The 25,806-nt window shown below is 37.5% G+C and overlaps 1 protein-coding gene across 1 annotated transcript in view; it reads right to left on the bottom strand.

Annotated features, from left to right (window-relative positions):
* Nucleotides 1-1,812: 1,812 nt before the first annotated feature.
* The window catches only part of USP46 (ubiquitin specific peptidase 46), a 34,261-nt gene continuing 10,267 nt past the window's right edge, over nucleotides 1,813-25,806 (bottom strand). The window contains exons 2-9 of the mRNA XM_039698896.1: nucleotides 22,617-22,697; nucleotides 21,655-21,868; nucleotides 19,223-19,452; nucleotides 15,764-15,840; nucleotides 10,458-10,541; nucleotides 9,965-10,162; nucleotides 9,151-9,229; nucleotides 1,813-8,253 (exon numbers count right to left, since the gene is read on the bottom strand). Of these exons, the coding sequence (XP_039554830.1) occupies nucleotides 8,152-8,253; nucleotides 9,151-9,229; nucleotides 9,965-10,162; nucleotides 10,458-10,541; nucleotides 15,764-15,840; nucleotides 19,223-19,452; nucleotides 21,655-21,868; nucleotides 22,617-22,697 (1,065 nt within the window). The 3' untranslated portion in view covers nucleotides 1,813-8,151. The remainder of the gene's footprint in view (nucleotides 8,254-9,150; nucleotides 9,230-9,964; nucleotides 10,163-10,457; nucleotides 10,542-15,763; nucleotides 15,841-19,222; nucleotides 19,453-21,654; nucleotides 21,869-22,616; nucleotides 22,698-25,806) is intronic.

The raw sequence follows: 25,806 nt of genomic DNA, 5'->3' as shown, positions 1-25,806 counted from the left end.
CTTCTGTTTCCACATCTTTGGTTCTGCTCTGTACATGACTTGAATATTTTTTCTCATATGTGTGTCAAATGAAATCCAAAGGCTGTTTCACTCTGTCTTATTCCCATTTCATTCAGCATTGACCTCTTTATTTTACTCTCGCAGTGGCTTGGAAAGAAGTCTTTATCAGCCTTCACCTCTTGACTTTTATTTGATCCTGGTAGGTCTCTCTATTCATCCTGGGACAACCTGCAAACTCCTGGGTGTTGACTCCCTTGCTATTTCTGCATTCATGGTGAGATGAAATGCACTACTAGCACCAGGTGAAACAGTGAGGATGAGTGAAATTTAACAAGGCGAGGGAGTGATCTCAAGGTATTTGTGAAAAAATTAATAAGAGGAAGTTTTTTTCAGAACAGATAATTAAAATGTCCTGTTTCCATATATGTTTGTGTATGTATTGAAAATGGTTGTCTTATTTTTCTTCTTTAAGAATTGGTACTAGATTTTTAAGTTGCACACAAGCATTCAAGGAAATTGATATCTCCAGAAATGTGGAACGCGGTTTTCCAGGTCATGCATTTAGTCATATCTCATAAATATAATTTGAAGTCTGGTGATTACATTTAAATGAGTAACCTCACAATTTTCTCCTACCATGTCTGACTTTTCACTTCAGATTAAATTATATTGTCAGCATTTCTCTGGTTCTTTGGTGCACAGAGCATAACCCAATCTAGTGTAAACTGATTAATCTAATTAATACAAAAGAGTAAGGAACAGAGATCCAGGTAGACATCATACAGCTTCTAGGAAAGTGCATTTCTGAAGTGAGAGAAATTCCAGTGAAGTCCACGTATGAATCCTACCACTGGAAACTTTTTCTTGGTTTCTTTATTTCTTCACCATAAATTCTATTTGTTCAAAATGTTTTAAAAGAATGTATTGTGAATATTTAGTTCAGTCATCTCCTGTGTTTTAAATTTCTGTCTCCATCCTGCAGTCAAATGCTTATGTCCTAATAACCCAGGAATAAATTTGAAGGTACTTATAATATTTTTAATTTGAAAGAAAACGTGTACTGTAAGATATGAAGTGTTTTTCAACACAGCCCTTTGATAGTCTGATGTGCCATAAATCTTACAGTGTGTTAGCTATAAATGCAACATACAGTTTGACAGCTATGTTTGATTTCAGTTCCCTAAATGATTATCAAGGAATAAAGATAATCCATTTAGACAGGAGCAAGAAACTCCAGCCTTTTATTTACCTCACTTTTGAGAATGTAAATTGTGTTTGTTAATGAACAACTAAAGGAAGATCAGCAGACAATAGGAACCTTTCAACTCTGACAAAATTTTAGACCTCATTAGCAAAATCCTTTCCCACTCCATTAGTCACAGGTAAAATCCCAGGCTGAAAGGGCTCATTGTTTCCTGATGAAAAAGGTAGTTCAATTCTGGCTGATTTTTATTCTCTTCAGTTTTAGCTGAAACATTGAAGCTCAGAAACATTGACAAGGTCAATGGTGGTGTGCTTCAACTGTGTACAGCTCAGTCATGCCATTGTATGTATATTCTACCAAGACAACTCAGAAACTACTTGCAACACTTGTTCTTTTAAGACACTTCAGAGGCAATCAGCCCATGTGGTGAAATATTCTCTGAAGTCACTTAAAATGTGTTGATCACATTAAATGACATAAAAAGCAAGAACACCTGTCATCTGTAAGAACATGGGCATCTTACATTCAGAAGCACGTTGTGTAACAACCAACATCAATACTCAGCCCTAGTATGGCTCCAGCGGAAATCAAAGCAAATTGAATGGAAGTGAGATCAGCTACAGAGTTTATTTTATGTAAAATATAAACATGTTAACAGGAGAAAATACTGTTTTCTTATGTTACAACCTTAATAACCAACATGATTTTTATCTTACAGTTCTGCAGGTGGCGCAGGGTTCAATTACATGTACATGATGATTAAAAAGAGCAGATATTTGTCTGTACACATACACCAAGTATTGTATGCTGTACTAGAAATCCAGGATTTGTAAGTGTCCCCAGTTGTGTGCCTCATAATTCTGCTACCTCTCATTCCATTTAAAAAACTAGCACAAAATTTAAGTAGTTTTATTATGATTGCATCATTTTGAAAAGGTAGAGAGGGACTATATATTTACAAACAGATACACATATTCAAAGCCTCTGAAAAAAACCAACCCTTTCCGTATTTCATCCTCTTCTCTTTCTTCTTCCTGCTACCCTACATTCATATCCATATGGGATGTGGTGGCTTTACTCCTATAAAGCATCATTATAAGTTATGGAGCTTGTGTTAGGTCATTTTTAGTGAAAGCCACTGAGACTAGGAAATTGTCTCCAGGAAAACCACTGGCACCTGTGACATGGCTGCCCTGATGTTGCTTTTGCTGTTAGAATGAGAGTTGAGAAAGGACTAGGAAACAATTTAATATGTGGCCAGAGTCTGGTGTGGGACATTTCAAACATGAACACCATTGCAAATACAGAGCTGAGGTTTAAGCTCAGCCTCTCCAAGGAATGTATACCTATTAATGAGATTCTGGGCAGCAGGGACAGAGGGGTTGCAAATACTCATTAATTATCTACTGTAGCAAGCAATATGTTTTGGTGAACTGCAAGATGTCTTCATGAAAGGCTTAGTCCTTTGTGACACTTTGGAATCCTATGAGAAGGGTCAGGATTATCTAGAGGATGGAGGTTAGGAAGCTGCATGTCAGTCCAGCTTCTCCTATTGACCCGCTGTGCTATCACAGAAAAGTAACTGACTCTTTCATATTCTTACATACAGTGAAGTTGCCACCTGCCACAGCCTTCATCAGAAGCATCAGGCTGTTAAATTGACTGCTGGGAATGGCACACACAAGTTAATTTATTTTACATAGTACAATAGTCCCAGTCTTGATAACCAAATGAAACAGAATTTATTAAAGAATTATAGCAAGAGGTCATGAATAAAGGGAGTTATTTGCAGTTTCATATTAAATCAGTCAGGCAAAGCCAGCAACCAAACCTCCTAGAGGCTTAAGAAACATTAGTATGTAAAATGGTGTGGGTTTAGCCAGATGGTCCCATCAGGTGGGCACATACCTCCTGATAGGTGTTATTTGACCCTGTATGCAAAAGAACTGTGTTATCTGAATAAATCTTGTTGACAGGTTCAAGCAATCTCTTTGAAGTAATGCATATTAACTGAAAAGAAATTAAATGGGTGTCTATCGAGCCTTGCCAAGGGCTATTTACATAGTAAGGGCCATGTTAAATTGAGAAGAAACACCTCAGTATCAGAACAGATGCAACAGGAAAAAGTTCTGGTCTTTTCATTGATCAAAGAAAATACAATATCTAAAGCACTAGGAATAACCCTTGCATTAACGACACAGAAAGTCACTAGCTTTCTGATATGGATACCACAGATGCTGCCCTCTAAAAATCATCATTTTACACAAGCAATTATCTTACTTCATTATCTCTTTGCTTTATATTGGCCCAAGTGAAGGGAAGAAAGAGACAAAAAATTTGCTCTTCTTGCCAGCACACACACAGTAGCCAAGAATAATTGTGGTTCATCAGATTATCCACAGCTGAGACCAAACAGAGCACTGATAAAATGGCAAAGAGAGCAATACTTGTTTTGTCAGCTGACTGACAGCTGACTCTGTGTCTGGTAAAAGACAATTCTCCTGTAAGAACTGGAACTTTTCTAAATTCTAGTCATTGATAACCATGTCACAGATTGAAGTATTGCAGTCATCCTCAGATGGGTCAGCAGGCAGAGAGCACAAGAGGCTGTGAAATGTGCAGAGAGCACAGCTTGTCAGGTACACTGATGTGTGCAGCAGACACATAGTGAATGCTCTGTCTGTTTTATACATGAACAAATATGTATGAAAATGATTGGGCTTTCAAATTTTACAACCCGGCTAGGACTACAAGCCTAAAAATGGAAACTGAGTTTTAACTAGAGATATTGGATCACAAGCAAACAGCTGCAAAAACAGTAAGACAAAGGCAAAATATTAAACTGATTGGAATTTCACAAGATTGACATTGTTGCTTAAAGTGCTTGGGTTGATTACATTTTTTAAAAAATTACATAAAAATTAAAGCAAAACAAATAATATTAACTGCATAAGTTACTATACAAATACAGTAACAGACCAACAAAAGAAAAATAAATTAAAACAAACCCCTCTAAAAGGAGCAAAGAACAGGTATGCAGCCAGAACTTGCTAAAATTTCTAGTATTCATTCAGCTGTAAGACACTGCTCACAACTATCAGCCACATGCAGCAAAAAAGAGATAAAAAGGGTCTGCTGCTGAGAGGCACCAAATCACTGGCAGCTGCATCTGTCAGCTCAGGTGCCAACTACATGATGTTGGAACAGAAGAGCGACTGAAATGTAATGTCTGAAGATAAAAGGTTGTGGTAGCACTTTAGGACCCATTTTGTAAGGTGAATTTCAGTTGAATTTTGCTAAGTCTTTAATATTTATACTAAAGCTAATATCAAGGGAACTCTTTTGTTTTCTTTACTCCAACTGCTAAAGGAACAAGACTTTTCATACATAATCTAGCACTCTGAGGTAACTAAATTGTTAAAATATAATTGACAGAAGAATTTTGGGACCTAATTTCAAAAAGGTGTTCTGTTTAATTGGTATGGCTTTTCCATCACTCCACTCTTCTGTCTCCCTCTGCTATGTCCCCACATTAGAAATTCCATAAAATCCCAACAGCCTGTTCTTGGAAATACAAAAGCTGAGTTCTGAACTCATCCTCTAAGGTAACTGATTCATCAGCACTGCAGTGCTGTGGAAACACAGCACAAGACAAAAATGGGATTTTTCTAAGTAGGGAACATAGTAATAGAGCACCCTGTATAAATGGACAGTGCATCTCAGCAACAGCATGGGAAACAATTGGAAAACTCCAATTGTTGTTAGACCTAATATATCTAGAACCTGACACCATAAAATATAGTTGTTTTAGGGGAGCACAGAATAGTACTAGAGATCTGTGCTAACATTTTGTTTTCTAGCTGCTAGCTGAAAAGCTTTTATTGCCTTAGGTATTTTTCCATTCTTTCATAAGGGACTGGAAATCTATGCATAAGTGTAAGAGAAAAGGCATTATGCTTTATTTAATCAACTGAAATACTTTACACCATATGATTGTTTCTGTGGGGATCCCAGTCCTTCAAAACTTGAGTGAATGTGCTTAATTTGACAAAGAAGAGTTCCTCTGTCTAGACTGGCACTATTCATATCATACAGCTGTGACAGACAGCTTTTGGACTGAAGTCAAGATATTCAGCACACTGGAGACTGGATCCAATTTATAGAATTGTCACCACAACTTTGTTAATTAAAAGAAAATGCTCCCTAGTTTAGCCAGTGTTAATATGAAGTGTGTATTCCAAGATATGAGAATTCAGAGCTGGTGTCAGACTACTGATGCTGGACTGGCATGATACTAGTGCTGTGATCTTTCCATGGGCTAGCATGAATTAAAAATGCTTTTCATACTTTATGAAACAGCTTGTTCTAGTAATTTTCCTCTCAATAACTCACTGCAATGATCTGTATCTTTTACAACCTAAAGCTGTCTTGCAGTGGAGAAAAACAGAGATTATCTGGTAGTTTAGAATTTAAATATTAATTCAAACTATTAACATTTTAAACACCAATTTTCACATAGGTCTATTGAAATAAGGAAAATGTTTCCTAAAACTGAACTGATTCAAAAATTATTTTTTATGAAAAATTACTTTTCATATAAACATGAGCCCTGAAGATTCAAACGATAGCTCAAGAATATCTGGGGTTTTTTAAATCTTTTAAAACAAAAGAGTAGTGTAAGAACGTTCAGTAGTAAACTGCAAAATACAGACCTTTGGACCAGCACTGGTTAATGCTGATCTAGAAAGTGACTTCATTCACAGTGCGGAAACCTTATTCATTTTAAAAGGCCAGTAATTTTTATATTTTTATACAGAAATTCTGAATGTTTATAAAGAAATCAATTAAAGAGGGATTTGCAGATTTATCTTTCCAGTGGAGAAGCTCATGGGTCTCAGTGGGAGTTGAAGTCTGCTGTAAGATGTCTATCTTCTGTATTAGAGACAGAACATTTCATTCTAACATCAATAAAAGAATAAGAGCTGCATCCTAATTATGCTTGTCTGGAGCCTGCATACCAGCCTTCATTCATGTGAGTGATCTCTGTAGACCACTACTCTCATTCACTTAAGTCCTCTAAGGTTACATTCTATGTCTGCTTTCTTGCAGCAGTATAATAACATGATAAATCACAAATAATCTTAGCTGAAAAGTCCACTTCTGTTTCTCATTCAGTGTAAAGTGCTACATTGCCTTAGTTTACAAAATGGCCATTGAAAATCCAACTGAACTTCAAATGATGTTACAGTAGAAGCTACTTAATTTTCACCAATATTTCACAAAAGATATTTCACATTCACAGTAGCGTACAATGAAAAACATTATCTTTTCTACAGAAGACTAAAATATGAGATGTAGCTGCACTTCAAAAGCCATTTCTTGAAAGGGAGTGTAGGCCATAAAGTGTCAGGCAGGCTTCTTAAAGAAAAGGACAACAAATCAACATTTTCTGATAAATACATAATGAGTGAATAAAATGTAACAGGTAGAAATACATTTTGTGAGATGAGAATATTTCCTTATAAACACTAGAACCAACTGTCAGTCCCCATGAAGACAAGAAGAGTGTTTTTGCTGTTGATGTAATTGGAATAGGACTTTGGCTACTGAAGTTCAAGAATTGTATACTGGAGTGAAAGTGTCAAACTTTAGGTACTTACCCAGCATGACCACTGACTCAAGCCACTATCAATCCCTTCTCAAACCCTATTGATACTTTCTTCTACATTTATTCTTTGCCGAATTCAGGTCTTCAGGTGAATTCTGCAATTTTATTAGCCAGTGCATGACAAGTGCCACCCAAATTCATCCAGGAAAATCACAAACTAAGTCTTTGTACTAATTTTGAAATCAAGCACTTCAGATCTGTTTCTGTGGTGACAAAACTCTGTGAAATATGATCAAAATGTTAAGGATAATACATGACACTAGTGTACATGACAGCATGTATACTAGTGGTTGCTATGTATTATGTTTCTAAGAAATGGACTCTGTCTTGAGAAATGAAAATGGGACCTACAGATATTTAGAAAATTGCAGGATCAAGTTTTGTCTTATGTACAGACAATGCTTATTTAAATGGACTGGATTTCAGTCCTGATGGATATGTTATATGTGAGCAGTGTTGCAATCTTTGCAAACACAATCCAAGTAAACAATCTATATAATTTTAACAAAAATGTAAGATCAATCTTTATAAAAGCAATTTATCTCTGTAACATATCTGTGATCTTACTCCCTTTTTTCCAGTGCTCTGTAAGTCCTGGAATCTCACCTCATCTGTACTATCTCATGACAAAATGGCTAACATAAGAATTAATTAGTTCCAGTGTATATTAAATCCCTCTACATGAATTTTAGGTCTGTGGTTACACTCTGAAAGTTTTTAACAATCAAAATTGAAATTATTTCGGAAGAATATCTATTCTGCAGCAGAGTATCATGTAAAAAAATCCCCTATACAACCACAACTCAAATCATCATGAAAATGATTTTTTTCCTTACACTTAAAAGGGGTATATGTCAGGATGTATTTAAAGGAATGCTTTGTAAATCAACACACTCCAAATCCATCTAGAAAGTTTTAAATAATTTTGCCCTAAATGTAATGAACACTTTCATATAAAATACTACTCTAGCTGGATTGGGTTTAACAGTTGACATCCAAATCTTATTATCTGTAAATGTTAGTCCGTATAAATTCCACTAAAATCTGACTTCAATTAGCTCTTCAATCAGACTTAAAAGCTACAAACAACCCCCCCTCTCTAAAACAAAGTTCTGAATGTCAAGAATGGACGGTTACAGTCAACATCACATAAACCATTGAACAGGAGACAGTGTATTGTTGTTCAACCATCCGAGGTGTGGGCTGTGTCACGTCCGTTCAGGGGAGCCATCACCTTCCTTTGCAGCGTCCTTGTGCGCAGTCACCACAGCTTGCCCAGTCACTCTCTTGACTGATAGAATAAAATATAGCCAGACTCTGAATTCTTTGATATATCAGAGGTCAGACCGTAGAATTCTTCAATAGCTTGAGCATCTATTTTCTGCAAAATAAATATTTTTTAATATGCTGTTAGATAAAACAAATGCTAAACACGGATCAAATGACTGCAATTAGCAAATTCTGTTTGCAATTTAAGCAGTGAAATGGTAAAGGTTAGGGGCTGAGCCTTGCTCATCTCACTCATGAAATTCATAGCCATGTTTCTGTCACTGAACCTAACTGGATTAGGCTTTTTCCAATAAGAGAGAGCCTCCTTGGAATGCAGTAATGAACACTGTTAAAACACATAAACATGACCATGTGATCCCATCTTTCTCAAATTTTCAGAAATCTTCTTCAAGCCTTGTCCCATCCAGCATCTCAGTGCTTACTTTCCTTACCTCTTGGGAAATCAGATTCAAAACTTCAATTTTGCCAGTATTCCACAATGATATAAAGGGTTTGCATAAGAATTTCAGAGTGCTCAGACAGAATCTGCAATAGCTGTGGGACAGATTCTACTCTAATCTACATTCAGGCAATCCCAGACCAACAACACAATTCAGACTTTCTTGTAACTTCCCTATTCAAAACTGAAAATTCTACAGCAATGCTACCTTTACTTAGGTCAATTCTACCAAGTGATAAGGTCTTAATGAATTAAATTGATTTTAGTAGATATAGAATACATTCAAAATTAAACACTTTAAGTCTGGTATTAAAAACATTTGATGTTGCTATGAAATAAAAAAAATCTCTGACACAAACAGAGCACAAACTACAGGATTAATAATTTTGCTTACAATCTTTTGTCCTAACAGAGTTGAAACAAACATTACAACCAAATGTGGTTTTGCAGACTGATAATGTCTACCGAGTTCTGGATCAGAATTTTAACCCCAAGCAGGGAAGCAAACTTTAATACAAAAATTGTACTCATGACCTTCAGCATACTGACCTCTACAATGTCATCATCAAACAAGAGCCAAAATCCATGACTTTTCACAATAGTAATGTAATGCCCCCGATTAGGTCCACTAGAAAACAAAACAAAAACCCAAAATATTAGAATGTACTACTGAGTCCATTTTGATAAGTCACATTTCTTTATGAATGCAGAATTATAACTAAATATTATGAAAAATATAATAAAATTCACCTGTGGTGGTACTCTAGACATTTAAGCCTTTCCCTTTTTATTTTAACTTGTTGCAAAGCTAATCAACTGAAGCTAAAGATGTTATTTTCATCTGTGCCAAGACCATTTAGTGAATTATCCTACAGAACACTTAATATGTTGCTCATGGTAGGCATCAAATACATTCAAACTGTAAGAACTAAGTATAGGGGGGAAAATGGACCAAAATGATCTGTTCTGAGACCTACATGATGCCAGCCTTTGGCCCTCACAGAGTCCTGGCTCCCAACTTTTTTAAGGGGTCTTATGAGGACGGAGGTAGTTTCATCAGTTTAAACCAAACTTGTGACTCTTGGAGACCTGAGACATTATTTCTTAAGCAAGTACCAATTTACTGTGAGGGATGTTGGTTCAATGGTCCAGCCCAAGACATGTGCAAGTCCGCGCAGCAGCAGGCTTTAAGTCCTGCCTCCCATCCTCCCCACATTTTGTCAGGGGTAGCTCAGCCCTGGGCAAACACCTGCCAGTAGCTTTGGTACACATGAAGACACCTTACCTTCCACAGTGAACCACAACAGCCACCAAGGCACCTCACCTTCTACAGTGAACCACAACAGCCACCAAGGCACCTCCCCTTCCACAGTGAACCACAACAGCGACCAAGTCGTACATGCGATCCAAGTTGACGGCGTCGCCGGAGGTGTTGAAGAGACGCAGCTCCAGAGGAAACACGACCCGGTAAGACAGCTTCGTGTACCTGTGCAGCTGCTCCATGTACTTGAACCTCTTGAGGTGTAAGGCAAGAATCATTGGCAGTTTTTTTACTCTCATCCTGTGAAACCATTAAGAACGCATACGATGAACACCTGACCAGTTCAAAGCCATTCTCTCTTCCCTTAATAAGCAAATGGCTGTATTGTAAAAGCACTTTGTAAGTAACAATAGTCAACTAAAAGTAGCTTCTAGACTACAACACATGCCTTTAAATCTGTCTCCAGGTTCTCTCATCCACACAGAGAATGCGTTTGGGATGAAAGGTTTCTAGGTATTTAAACGAAATAATTATCAAGGAGCAAGTTTGCCAGAGCCCAGGAGGAGCATGGTGAAGCAGCCTGCTCTTTGCTTACCTCTTCTGTGCCTCTTGTTTACTGCAGCAAGTTTCACAATAGTATTTCTGTTCACTACATAACGTCTCTGTGTTACTGAAGTCTCTGTAAATAGAGAAAAAACAATCATCAGTTCTTTAAGGGTATGAATACATTTGCCACACTTGAGCTGATGAACTGGAACCCAAAAGACACACAGGATGAAATCTTCACCCATTCCAGTTTTCTAAAGCATCTGAAGTGGCTGTACTGGGGTTTGCAAATGGAATTAGGGTATCTGGCTGATATGACAAGTTATATTAGGAGATAAGGCCCTCTATATGATACAAATGAAAGGTCAGGTGTCTCAAAATGGGACCTCTATCTGGTCTCTCACATAAAGGGGCTGCCCAGACTTGGGTATAATCACTCCATTCATTCTGTTTCTTTTTAAATTATTGGCAGAATAAAGCAACTTTAAGTGCACTTCTGTCATCCCCAAATATCTCACATTTTATGGTGTTCTTCCATAAGAAACGTTTGAATCCTCTTACAAAGAAGAAATAAATTGAACCTAGTTTCCTGCATCCTCTAACCTTTTGAACAGTCATCCAGAAGTTTTTAGATTATACTTTTCCATTTTCTAAAAAAGGAAAGAGGCCACTGGTATAGAAAATTTTGAAAATCCTGATCAAGTAAACACACTTGGAGATATTTCTGGGTTGAGCTTTTAAAGTGACAAAGGCAGTGGAAGGCTGGTTTGATAGCATCTCTCAGTTCACAGAAGATTTGCTGGAAGTCACAGTGCTGATACACTTTGGAGCAAAATTTTAGGTACCTAACAGAACTGTAAAAAAAAAGCCAAAAACCCAGTAATTATTTTTGTCATCTCTTGTGTTACATTGCAGCTGAGCAGGTGTTCTGAGAACTGTGAATGCAGATATAAGCACCTACCTTCCATTTTAAACACATGGGTTTTCCTGTGACTTTGGGCCTTAAATAACTGTACCAGAATTCCAGAACTCTCTTATTGAGTGCCCCTACCTTGTACCTGACAGGCTTCTGAACTCCAGGCAAATTCAGACCCATTCAGACCCAAATAAATTTGCTGCTACCACTGCAATTCACATTCATGGAGGCTGAATCCACACTGTCTGCTACTTCAGCCTGCTCTCACAGTAGGCAGCACCAGAACTGTCTAACAAGGCAAAGGGAGGATTCTGACATCATCACTATAGGGGTAGGTGGGAGAGATGATGACTATATAGTTTGCTAGGCCATAGATATTAGAAGTAAATTACATAACTTCATGAAAGTTTAAGATTGATGGAGCATGACGAAAAAGCACTTCATATGACTGCATATTTTTAATAACTGTGAATACTTTTACTGATTTATTTTCTTTATAAGGTCTTAACACTGAGGAGAAAGTGCTGAAATTTAGGAAAAAATACATATTTTGAAAGATAAGTTACAGCTAAACTTTGATCATAAGTATTCTTTTTTATCTAAAAGAAAATAAAACATTGTTACTGGGAAGGATTTGCTGCAATGGTAAACACTGATCTCAATATGTGATTTCACATTTCAATTTAAACATTAAATTAATTTAATTCAGCCAATTCCTCTGAAAAGCATGGTAGTCTTTCAGGGAATCGTAAGTGAAAAGCTGAAACTTTGGAAAATATTAAAGATGAGTTACATGTGCAGAGAATGTAAGACTCAGCAGAATGTTCTTGTGAAAGTCTTAGGTTGGCTGTCAGAGAAAGAGTCTGATATTTATTTTCAAAGCCTACAGTCTCAATTTTTAAAAAAAGCAAACAAATTTGGGGAATTTATTAGTTTTCTTCTCATCTCAAAGTGAAGCAATGAAAAATGTTTTTCTAACATGAAGAAACATGTGCAGATGGTAGAAATTTGATATATATTGATTTGTTCTATTCCAAGTCTCCCATGAAAGTTAATTAAACTCAAAGAGTTTCTGAATTCCTTTTCAAATATACTAGTTATTCTGATGTTATTAATATCTATTATTAGTATTATTTATTATTAGTAGTAGTATTTATTTATTTATTAGTAACATTGTGGTATCTATTCTTGGTAGTATTAGAAAAAAATGTCTCACTGAAAAATGGTTAGGATTAAAATAATTTCAACTTCAGTAACTCTTTCAGCAATTGAGAATTTTCAGCATGGCACATCTAATAGATGTTGAACAGTTAAAAAAAACAGATCGCTGACTGGAGTTCCCAAAGTCTGCATGTGCAAGAGCCACAGCCTTGCAGAACTCTTCTGTAGTCCTGCAAAGCTAGTTTCAAGATATATCTAACTCTCTCCCATCCCATTAATAGTCCAATCTACATTCTGCCTATTTTAGCAAGAAAAAGAAATTTTTAAATATACCTGCCCAAGATGTGCTAGCTTATCATTGACCTTGTGCTTCTACAGCCTCTCTGCTACAGTGTGAAAGATGTTTTCTATTGCTTATATGCATAAATAGTATTAATTTTGTAATTGATTTTAAGAGATGAGAGAATTGTTAGTGTAATATAAATTATTACACAAGTCAGGATCAAACTGACTGATAAACATTGCAACTCCACGTGGAAATAAAAACAATGGATATATGCTATATTTGTTATAAGACTTTTATTGCTTCAGGCCCAGCTGTCTATCCTGTGGGTTTAGGCTATGCCAGAGGCTTGTATTCTTTCTGTTCTTAGGACATTTTGAGCACACAAGGACTTTTTACATTCTGAAAAACTACAGAAATAAAAGAACAGTCATCTGTAGTGGTAACGAGATATATTATACTTAAATGCTATCTTGCACAGCTTTTCTGTATTTTACCTTTTAATGTAGCAGTCCCTAAAGCTATTAGGACACAGCAAAGCAGTTGTTAAAAAAAAAAAAGGAAACAGCAAAGATTCCAAAAAGAGTAATAACCTGGATGTTCCTATTGAAAGAAACCAAAAAAGCACTTACATTTTGTGTAATAATGCATAATACCAGCAGCAATGAGAGGAAATCCATATTCTAACTGAATATATGTTTTCTACACAGAGGTAGAAATGCTGCTAACATAAAACACAATAGAATAGATGAGAGGTGATAACTCTCCTCCTGTTCAATCTGTACCACCCCAAGAAAAGAAAAATCAGGATTTTGCTTTCCTTTATTTCCAAAAGGAGCAATGGGGAAACTTCAAAATGTGTGTCATGCTGTTGGAGTAAAGGCACTACACTGGAATGCATAAAGAAATTTAGGGCATTCATTCTCCTCAGGATTGTGTTGATCTCTCTTGGAATAAGATATCCTGTTCTAGACAGCAGCACTTCAAAAAAGACAGAGTTCAAGAGAGAGGTCCAATAGGAGAGCAGGCTGAAGAGTAATGAGCATGTGTAGAGATCCAGAGAAGATGGCCTAAGAAGAAGTTGAATGACCTTAGGCTGTTTAAATTTTTAAAAAGTGATTACATTCTCCTTGTATGTAAAAGGCTGCTGCGAAGGGGAATGGGGGCAACCCCTGGGTTATGTCTAGAGTACACAGGGCAAGTAGAAATAGGCTTGAACTGAAACACCAAAGATTCATGTTGCACAGCAGGAAAGACTTATTAGTACTAAAGAACAGGAAGGACTGGGAGATAGACAATCAAGACAATACTGCTAAAAAGATCTTCTGGAACAGGTTGGATCAGCATCCTCTCTGACATGAAGGTAGGGAAAAACCTCTTTGGAGTCACTTTCAACTCCACCATTCACTTGTTGGTTGCAGTTGTGCAGATGCAGTTCTTGCATATCTTAAGCTACAGTCACTGCCTGTTCAGTAGAAGAAATGCTATTGGTATTTTTACTGAAGTACTTTACATAAAATGGCCATTCCCAACAAAACATTTCCAAGAAGATCAAGAATGTAAATAAAAAACCTGGAGAAAGTTGAAGGACAGATGGTAACATCTATGCACAGCAGTTTTTAACATGTTCACCAGTCTCAGCTGACATGAGAGCTGACATGAACATGACATTTTCTTAACATGGTAAGAAAATGTCAGAGCTCAGTCTCCAGTACCACAGAATCAAATAACTCAGATTAGAAAGGGGCTCCAAAGGCACTGCAGCACCCTTGCAGCTCAGTGGGATTTCAAACTGCCTTTGAACACCATAGGGAAAGGTAAGTAATACGGGCGAGTTCAGGGTGGTGGCTACAGTGAAGAACCCAAAAGTATGCAAACAAAAGCCTGAAATATCAATAATGACTCAACTGCTGGTTACTGTGAGGAGGCAAAGAGACTACAGGAGAAAAAGAGAGCAAACACACTGCTCTCCAAAGCCTCTCTTCGGTTTGCTCACCTATTCCAGGGAGGCTAATTAATGCAGTGTGGACTACTTGAGGGCCAAGGACTGCTACAGTATCCTAAGAGAGACTGAACAGAAACTGAGAATGAAAGAACTTTAAATTATAACAGAAGCTACTTAGTACAGTTGTTGTATTCACAGAGAAGTCACTGCTTTCTGATTGTGAGCTTTCTGTACCGTGTAGTACCTCACATTCTTTCTCTTTCTGTAGCTCTCACCTTGGGATGACACACCAGGAAACCCCTCCTAGGCATTCCAGAATAACTGAATAATGCAATTTCAACCTTGATAGCAATTTTGAAGTTTGAAGGAATTTGACCAATTGATAATCATTACCTTAGAAAAGAAATATATTGTCTTAAATATAGGCAGTAGTTTATTGTATTAATGTCAAAATTCTGGACATTTTAAATCTCTCAGAATAATCACCCATGTAAGACTGAAAATTTTTTTTTATGTCTATATTTTTTAAGTTAGGAATATACTAGGAGCAGAACAGAAATTTAGAATAAAACACTTCACATAATTTTAGGATGAGACACAGAATAAGCTATTTCTAATAATAAAATAGACCTTTGAAGTATTTTGCCCTCTATGGACTCTAGCACCCATTTGCAAAATACACATTAAACTTTTAATATGCATATAAATCCCAATCAACAAAGCACTTGTGTAGAAGCTTAAAGGCAAGCGCATTTAAATCTCTTTGAAGCCAATTATAATTCTGCAGCAATTCTTCCAGACAACAAAAGAATCAATTATTTCCCCTGAAAGTTGATTTATTTTCCTCTTTCAAATACATACATTGAAAGAGAAAGTGACTAAAACAAAGTACATTAGTGCATATTTTGTCATTAGAGGAAACATCCAGTTTAAAGACATTTTCTCCTGCTTAGGGTAAGTTCAAATCTAAGTCTTACTGTACTTTTCTTTTCTATGTCTACTAGACCTGAAAAATCTACCAGTTAGAGCTGAAAAGATGCATTCATTTACCTTAGACAGTGTGTAATCGATGTGTTCTGCTCCACATCAACAGAAAGGTCAAGAAAATCTTCATCTTTGCTACTAACCTGTTGCAAAACACATACATGTGAAACAGAGATACCATACATCTAAATGTTGTTTATATCTTTAGCAAATGCTAAAGATGTTTATTTCTGTAGGAATTGCTCTTACATAAAAATAATTCATTTCAATGCTTTATTTTTTGTTAGTTCAGTGTGATGTTTATTAGTAATTCTACCAATCTAGCTTTCATATAGTTTAACTTCTGTCTACTCCACTTATCCAATCCCACCAACCATGGGCCATCAATGACAGCCTGTTCAGTAAAGAACCATCCTCCCCTATATTATCTGGGATTGGTGGATTTTGTATGTTTCCTTGTTTTGTAACACAGTCTACTTTCTTTTATTGTCAGAAATTTGTTTACCCTTTGTATAACATATTGCAATATGTTATACATGTTCACAATTTATTTGTATATAATTATTTCCATTATTAAGGATGTAATGAAGATAATTTCCAAATATGTTTCCGTCACAAAAGCCATACTTCTCCATGTTATCCTTTCTCTCTAGTGACTATTGAAAAATGTGGGGTTTACTTCTGGTTGACACAGCTACATTTTCCCATTGGATATTGTTCCTGGTCAGTATTTTGATTAAAAATTTTAAAATATTAAAGGTAAAAATGGCTCAGTGATAATATTTTGCAAAATCATTTTGGTGTTGCCAATCTTTTTGACAGAACAAGAAAAAAAAATTATAATGAAGAGTTTTTATCTAAAAAATTTAAGTCCAAATATTTTCAGAACAACAGATCCTGATTTTTGCATGGAAAATTATTTTTCACTAAGAGTGTTTAATCTCAAAGGTGAAGTAATATTAACAAAAAAAAATCCAAATGGCTAATTCTTGTAATACTCCAACTGAGTCAAAAGACTGCAGAATTACTTACTGCACATGAATTCAGTCATATTCAGAACAATATTTTTATGAAATGCTGCATGAACACCCCATGTTTTTGCATCCTATTGCATTTCCTTAGAATAACTAAATCAGATGGGAGAATAGCAAAGTCCAAATCAAGAACTTCTGTGAGGAGATGAATCCACTGTTCTGGCAGAAGTCCCTCACGCTCAGATTTTTGCAATGCTGTGGATGTGACAGTTATGTACCACCTTGAGCTCATATTTATGTCAGGGATACTATAAGCTTGGTGAATGCAGCCCATATCAGACCTTAATGCAGAGAAACATCTTTGGCTGGATTAATTTTGGTATCATCAAAGATGTACAGAGGAATAATGCACACCCAACTGAAATGAACAGCAGTTCTTCAAACAAAAATCCTCCCTGAGACATGACTTGACCCACAGAGGACAGGAAACCACAAAACCAGCAACAATTGACTGCAGTATAAATATACAGCTAAAATTTGAAAGATAAAGCAACAAAGCTTCAGAGAACATTGTGTCTCTACAGCTGGACCTAGAGTTCTGTCAGACACACTGAGTATCATGAGAACTTAAACACTTGAAAATGTCCTTGGCGGGCATTGTGCTTCATCTGAATGCCTCAAAGAAGCCAGGAATTCTGTTATTGATTTCTGCACATCAAATATTTCCTGGGAGGGAAGATGAGCTACTTAGAGCTAGAATAATGCAGATTAAAACTAAAGGTAGCTGGAAAACCAGATTCAAACTACACTCTTTGTAACTGAGAATAAGAATTGCTGAAATCTTAATGATTCTTCACGTACTACTTATGAATATTTTAGCAAAGGAATAACTTTCAATCTGTTTTACTATTTTCCTAAGATTTCAAGTTATACTAATTCAAGGAAAACATACTGGAAAAATATCCCGAGGAGCATCCAGTATTTCTGCACTCAGAGGAAGCTACAGACAAGCTCCATTTTCCATAGAGCTTCATCACTTTGAATTACAAGTATGGAATTGTGCAGTTATGCAGTTACCCAAGGACACATCGTCATTTCACCATAGTTTCTCTGAGTAAACGTTAGATAATGATTTAGAATTAGGCCAAAAACTATTTATAAAAGCTTGTCAGTTAAAAAATAATTCTAACCTTTCACATATTTTAACTTGCTATTAACCAACATTCTGTAGTTGAAATAGATTCAATAATTAATTTTCAGTATCTCTCTCATGTGTTCACTTATAAAAGCTTGTTCCAAACTTGTTCCAACATTTTATGTTGACTATCATTATATCTCTTCTCACCATCCACCTCTGACCAAGTTCCTGGAAAAGCCATACACATTTTCTTGGAATACAGAGCTCTTCTTTATGGTTAGAAATATCAGACCATGTTCTTTCCCTTATCTGGTAGGACATGGGTAGAGTTCATCTCACCAAACCTGAGTTGTCTAAACCTCAGCATGCTGTCTGAAGGTACCTTCTCTGGGCACCTTCTCCCATCTTAATGCAGCTACGCTAAAGCTGTGTTTTCTTTGAGGAAGCCCATAGTAGCAGCACAGATCTTAGTAAAAGTACATAATTCTTAGGCCAGAGCAGTTTGTTGGCCCAGTTCTCAGCATTGCTGCACCAACAACTGCAGCAGCTTAGTAACACCATGGAGCCAGGACAGGCTGTAGGGAACAAAACACCGGATACTGCTAAAAACTTTGTTTCATGAAACAGCCTAGAGACAGACGGAGAGAGTTTTCTGTAAAAGCTCCTTCACAATCTCCATCATCTGCAGGAGTTGAGATAACTGGTTCATCCTTGGTGCCTATCAGCTTTGCTTTACCAAGCAAAGGTTAGATGATGTTAATTCCAACCTTTGTGGAAGGTCAGTGTCACTGCTCTCCCCAAAGATTTTTTTTTCCTGTCTGTGTTACTCTTTCATGCAACCTCACAGGAACAATTTTAAAAAATTATTTCTCTTCACTTTCAACAGGAGCATGTGTTCAAAAAATACAGTAATCAATAGGAGACTTGCAATCAGGTTTCCCGACAAAAAATAATTTTTACTTATAGATCAGACATAAGAGATTTCAAACTGACATCATCCTCTAGAAAATATTAGGGAGAAAAAAGAAAACAGTTTGTTAAAAATGAACCCTCTGTATACCTGTCAGATTCTTAAGATGGAATTAACATAAATCATCTTAACGTTTCACTTATTATATGAATATGATGTGAATAACTTCTCTCAAAATTACAGTGATAAGGAAAGGTACTGATTCTCTAGCAAGGATTTTAACTGTAGACATATGTATTAGGACAGCAAAACTTGGCAGAGATTTGCCAAGTAATGCTTAGAAAAATAAATTTTTAGAAAAGAATATACTCACTTCAAGAAGTAAATTCTACAGGAATATCCACAATTCTCAGATGTCTGAAAAGATTCATATATTTATATATACAAAATGTATCTATCTATTAATGGGCAACAACAACAAAAAAATCTATCCCAATGCTTACGGTTTCACAGTTCAAACATCTAGTTTCGTTAGTCAGTGTTCCCTGAAAAATCTCATGCACCCAGGTCAGTTCTTGTTTATTGTTCTCTTCAGCTTCATTCATGTTGCCATTTTTCAGTTTCCCATTTTGCTTTTCCTGTTTCTTCTCCTCCTGCAAAATGTCTGCAATGGTGTTGAGCAGGTAATTTAAAAACTCATGTGCATCCTGCTGCATGTAGTTGTCAAAGAGATCTGTGAAGAAGAGAGTCAAGATTTGTACAGCTGAATATCCTTTCCTCAAAGAAAGAAAATTATTTTTTTCCCCAAGTACTTGTACTAGCCCTTGCTCAGAAAAGTATTTGGAATCATTCCAAGGAACAGTTTTGCAGCCAGTCACCCTGGCTTCAGTGAAGTTACTTTGGGGGAAAGCTTCATCTCATCCAACTTTAGCTGTCTAGAAACTCCCATTACAGTCAATGAAGTAAGCAAGAGAGTGACTCATCCTAAATTATTTCCTTACACTAGACACTTACTGCCTAACTTTAGTCAGCACTGACTTCCATCCCCATATCCCAAGTCCCTCAGACACTTAGGAACACCACAGAGTTTTGACAGTAAGCCACATGGCTGGGAAAATTGAAGCCATTGGATGCTGACACACACTTGTGCACAGGGTCTGGGATGGAGTTACCTTTCCTCACAGTAGCCCACAGGGTGCTGTGCTTTGTAGGTGTGCCTAAAATGGTGGTGATGATGTACCAGTGTTTCAGCTGATGCTGAGCAGCACTCACACAGCATTAAGGCTGTCCCTCATCCTGCCCAAAGGCTGATAGACCGGGTGTGAAAGAGGTTGGCAAGGGAACATAGGTGAGGCAGCTGACCCAAACTGGCCAAAGTCATATTTTATGCCATGTGACTTCATGTTCACCACTAAAATCTAAGAGAAAGATGGGTGGGTTTTCATTATGAATATATGTCACTTGCAAACAAACTTCTACATATGCCAAGGCCCTATGGCCCAGGCAGTACCTGGAAATCATCTGTTGATGGGAGGTAGAGAATAAATCTCCTTTGGTTTTCCTTTGTTTCTGCATGCAATTTTTGGCCTTTTTTTTTTCTAATTAAACTACTTTGATCTCAACTCATGAGGTTTTTTCCTCCTATCTTCTCCCCCCGCCCTGCTGAGACAAGGTGTCAGAGATAGCCTTGGTAGGCACCTGTCAGCCAGTCAATGTTAACTCACTTCCGTAGTAATAATAACACCACCTAACAGAGCTCATTTTTCACACACAAATCTGATGGAAAAAGACTTGTCCTGTTCAATACGAATTGCTTGCAGTAACAGGGGAAAATATCCCAATGGTGATTTAGTACAGACTTCTCCAGTAAAGGCTTAACTCGCCCACCATTCAAAGAAAAAAGAATGCATGTTCCCAGAAATGTGTATTTTTATCCCCCTGCTCCTGCAAAAGTTCACATGGATTTCCTCAGAAAATATTGTACAGTACCATTGCCTTGTAATGTGCAGCCTGGACATATAAGCTGGGTAATACACACTGACTCTGGCACTAATTTTAAAAAGCAGAAAACATAAGATCCAGTGTTTACAAGTGATCCCCAACATTGTGGGGGCATTTATCACTAGATGACTCAGAGTTAACTTTTTCATGATTTCGAATGTCTGCTCTGAAATGAACAGTCTGCCCATTTATATGCTGTCATCAGGAAGCAATTTCTTCCAGGTGTTTGACTCATACTTTGTCTCTTCATTCAAAGCCTCTCTGTTTCTAAGCATACCATCCACACCGATATGAATCCAGGTAAAATGGAGCTGTGACAGGCTTCTCTATCTCAAGATGTTCCTCATATCCCTTAGACAGACCTACTACAAGATTCGGTATATGCTATGGCCAACTTAATGGTCAAAATGGGTCTGGTGCTTCACCAAGTAAGACTGTGTCCACCACCTCCAAGAGCCAGAGCAGCGGCTGATGTGTAGTGGACTGACCACCCCACATGTACTCAGCTCCTTATTCCCCAGGGTGTTCTGGAACTGGTGCTGCCTGCAGCCTTCCCGGGTCACATAATTCCCATACTGCCAGCTGCCCCCCATGTTTCTCTCTGCTATACTGCACAAAAAAACAATTTAAAAATTACAGCAGTGTCACCCTATTCCCAGCCCTAGCTCACCCAACAGGAAGGTCTGCCCCACCATGCTGTGAAAGCATCACTAATTCTCACACACCTCTGGCAGTCTATGAAATCTGGTACGGTTATTTCAAGCATAATATCATATACACAGATATTAAAATAATAATTCACCCCACAAAGTACTAAAAGCAACTTACAAATCTAACCTGTGTTTCTGGTTAATATGATCTCATTGCTCAATATGTATTTGTACTTCTTTGATCAATGCATGAATACCTTAGAGAACTTCAGTTTTACACTTACCATTCTCTTTCCGTAACCTTGATATGAACTTCTTTGGTGGAATAACTCCAACTTTTTTCTTCTGAGTAGCAATACTGTGGAAAAGATCTGCCAGGCAAGTCAAGAGGTTTTCCTTCTTTTTCTGTTGGGCCTTGTATGATAATACATTTTCCCGAAATGGCCGGCAAAAATACAATGCCTGCAGCACGGAGTTACAGTAGCAGGTGTTCCCAAACTGCCATGCAGAAATAAAAACAAGCTTAATGCCTGGGAATCACAATAAAACTAGCTGTTCATTCAAATTCTGACTCCTGTCACTGTCACAAACCAGCCATTTTGCCATGTAGTTGCAGTAGAAATATATTTCCACACCCACCATGACACTTCATGGAAAAGACTATGTTGTTCTAAATTAATTAGGATACAAAGTAAAGGTTTCCACTTGCAAGAAAAATAATTTTTGTAGTGGATTTCATTAAGTTTATTTCTGTATCTGGGCTCTATCTTACTGCTCAGTAGCAGAATGACTAATATTTTCAATAGAAAAACTTATTATATCTATATAATATATATGGGAACAAACAAGTGATTAAACACTCTTCTCACTCATTTCTCCTCGGTCAAATAAAAAAGCTCCTCCTAAGAGTCTCCAATGAAGAATGCTGTACCTAAACTTGTAGATACTTTCATCACTTCCTCCATCCTATTTCACACCTAAAATAGCCTTTTAATTTTATTTAAGTGTGTGTTCTAATCCCTTGAAACATTCATAGAACTGTTCTCTCTGGGGGTGTATGAAGCCACCTTCAAACATCTGATACAGTTTTGCAACCCACTTTGCCTAAAATTGCAACATGAGCAGCACTTAAAAGAAAATCCTGCATTAGAATAAGATTGATAAGAGCAGGGAAGAGAGAAAAACAAAACAAAACAAAACCAAGGAAGTGAGCAAATTTCAAGTAACATCAAAATTGACCACTTACATTGACCAATCCAAAGTAGTGCTCATTGATTGGAAACTGCTCTGGGCCAATGTCTTTTTCCAGAGCAGAGGCATTGGTGCCCTATACAAAGGAAAAAAAAAAAAAAAGAAGGAAAAAATGTCAGAACCCAAAGCAAACAACAACAGCAAAACATTAAAAAGGATGAAATAATATGGAATATTAAGATTCTGAAGTAAAATTATGGACAGTATCAAGACAGAAAATAATTTATTCTTTTTAGCTATGATTAGCCAAGCTAACTCTGTCTTACTGACAGGCAGGCACAACAGTCTCATGAACCATTAAAAGCATTTGCAAATCTGGATAGTTGAGCTGGCCTTGCATGGACTTTCTAGTAATAGATGACTAGAAGTGAACAGGTCACAACAGTGGTTCTTCCCACACCCACCTCCCCTTCATTTTTACTGTGTACATGGTCATCTGGATCCCATTACTCTCTTGTCTCATAAAGACAGTGGTTGATCTTAAGTACAACCCTAAAAATCAGTTCCTAGATGGAAGGCAAGTTTTCTAAGCATTACTGAAACTCCTCTGAATCCCTCTGAATTATACATCAGCCTGTAATAATACTTGGGCTTCAGACTGGCACCCAGTTCTAGTAACATCACAGATGCTAAAAGCAAGTGTAATTTACCTGCCATTTTGTCCTATCTCACATTAAAGAGCACATAAATCCAAGTACTGTTAGATCTCTTAGTCAGTGCCCTAGTGTGGTAAGTCATGTTCAGCTGTATCTTCAACACCAAAGTTGTTTAGGTGTTGTCTGTAAGTACAACCACTAATTTGGTATGTTACCTGTCATTTTGCTATATTAAAATGCCCATTTTTGAACAACCTTAAATGACTAAGCAAGTAAGGTAGGTTGCTGCCAAAGCAAACATCATCACTCCTATACACATTATAAGCTTGGCTCCGTCCTCTGACCCCCTCACTTACATACTTATAGAAGTTGATGAGTTCCCCTCTCAGCTGTCTCTTCTCAGTGCTGAACAGGCCCAGCTCCCTCAGCCTTTCCTCACAAGAGAGATGCTCCAATCCCTTACTCATCTTTGCTGCCCTCCACTGGACCTGCTCCAGGAGCTCCGTGTCTCTCTTGCCCTGAGGAGCCCAGAGCTGGGCACAGCACTCCTGATGTGGCCTCACCAGGGCTGAGCAGAGGGGCAGGGTCACCTCCCTCAGCCTGCTGGCAATGCTCTTCCCAATGCACCCCAGGACACCACTGGCCTTCCCATCCACACGGGCACGCTGCTGGCTCCTGGACAGTTTGTTGGCCACCAGAACCCCCAGGTCCTTCCCTGGACAGCTGCTTTCCAGCAGGTCAATCCCCAGCCTGTGCTGGTTCATGAGGTTACTCCTCCCCAGGTGCAGGACCCTGCACTTGCCTTCCCTGAATTTCCTCTCTGCCCATCTCTCCAGCCTGCTGAGGCCCTTCTGGGGTATTGGCTGCTCCTCCCAGCTTGGTGTCATCAGCAAACTTGCTGAGGACATCTCTGCCCCTTCATCCAAGTCATTGATGAATATGCTAAACAATTCCTAGTATTGAATTGTGGGGAGCACTGCTAGTGTCAGGCCTTCAACCAGAACCTGTGTCACTGATAGTGACTCTGGGGTCAGCCAGTTCTCAATCCACCTCACTGTCCACTCATCCACTCCACACTTCTTGAATTTGCCTATGAGGACATTGTGAGACACAGTGCCGAAAGCCTTGGTGAAGTCAAGGTAGACATTTGCTCAGACTTCATCAGCTAAAATTTTCAAAGTAACTGGTAATCAGATTTACAATTCTCATGTCCCTTCCCCATCTTCTCCCCAAGGCCTGGTTTCTGTTTCCTCACTGCCCCGACCATCACCACTGCTTGCCAAATCAGATTATTATTTCATGCCAAATCATTAAAAGAAAATTTAGTCAAAAGAATTAGCAGTGTGAAACTCAGCATAGGTGCTCTTTGAGAACCTGCAAGCCTTGAAAGTAAAACACCTCCTTTAAGCTAGCAGGTTCCAGAAAAGCTCCAAAGATTTCATATTTCACATCCCCTTCTCAGATCTTTTTCCATTCTCTCTCTTTCTCTCATATACAGAGAGTTCATTGCTCAGACCATGTTACTTCCCAGGAAATCCTTTGAGACTGAAGTACTTTACAAGCACAAGCCTTCATGAGAAACTTCATAAGGGATATGTGTTCTCACCAGACTCTGCTAAGCTTTGGTGAGAAACTTGGAAAGAAAGATTGATTAATACAAAGCAATTATTGGCTACCATTCAACAGACATGACAGTGTGATAATTATGTAAGTCTCATACGAAGATTAGTTTCATTGCTTGGAAAGTCAGCCTTGCCAAAGATGCACACATTCAGCAAAGCATTCCAAGAGGGAAAAAACCTGATAAATATTTGCTTATCTGATATTAGCAGTGAAGCAAACAGCCACTGTTACCCTCAAAACCTTGTCTGATACAAGAGAAACATGACTACAGAAGATTAATGCATCTTCTGAGGAAAAACATCTTCATATTAATACTCATTGTACAGTGTTCAGATCAAAGCAAAGGTTTTCTTTGAATTCACTTTGAACATTACAATCGAGTTCCCTAAAAGAAAAATGAAATGGGTGTTTTTCCAGTTCTGTAGGAAACATTCTCCACACTGAAATAAATTCTCCCTCTACAGTTCATGAAAAATATTATCTCTGAAAAGTAACCACCTACACTTTCATAAAACTACAGGTTAGTGTATTTTGTTAGGCAAATATGAAGCAAGTGCTCTGCTAACTAGTTGCTCCTACATTACTCATTTGCCTTTCCTCCAGGGCCAGGATTTCTTATTTCAGAGGCTGCCAGATGGTTGGACAAACCCTTTCTTGTAAATATTGTGAGAAAGAGCAAGAATCATGATTTACCAAACAAAATTATCACTGAAAACCAAACAAATTCATGATATATACTAACCAATCTTCATATAAAAACTCTACATTGCATGGAAATTTCCAAAGTACCTGCTGTTGAGAAAAAAACACATGCTTAGTAACATCTCATCACGGAGCTTTTTTACCTCTCCAAATCCAGGCCTTGGCTGTTGCAAATGTAAAATAAAGTACAGTGTGACAGTGACACAACAAAACAGTGAGGTTAAATTCAATCTTAGAGTAAACTCACATAACCCACTCACACTT

This window comes from Passer montanus, unplaced genomic scaffold (genome assembly GCF_014805655.1).
Source record: "Passer montanus isolate IOZ18808 unplaced genomic scaffold, ASM1480565v1 scaffold13, whole genome shotgun sequence".
NCBI classification, from domain to species: Eukaryota; Metazoa; Chordata; class Aves; order Passeriformes; family Passeridae; genus Passer; species Passer montanus.
Note: the sequence above shows the minus strand (reverse complement) of the source record. Positions and strands in the feature narration are given on the sequence as shown.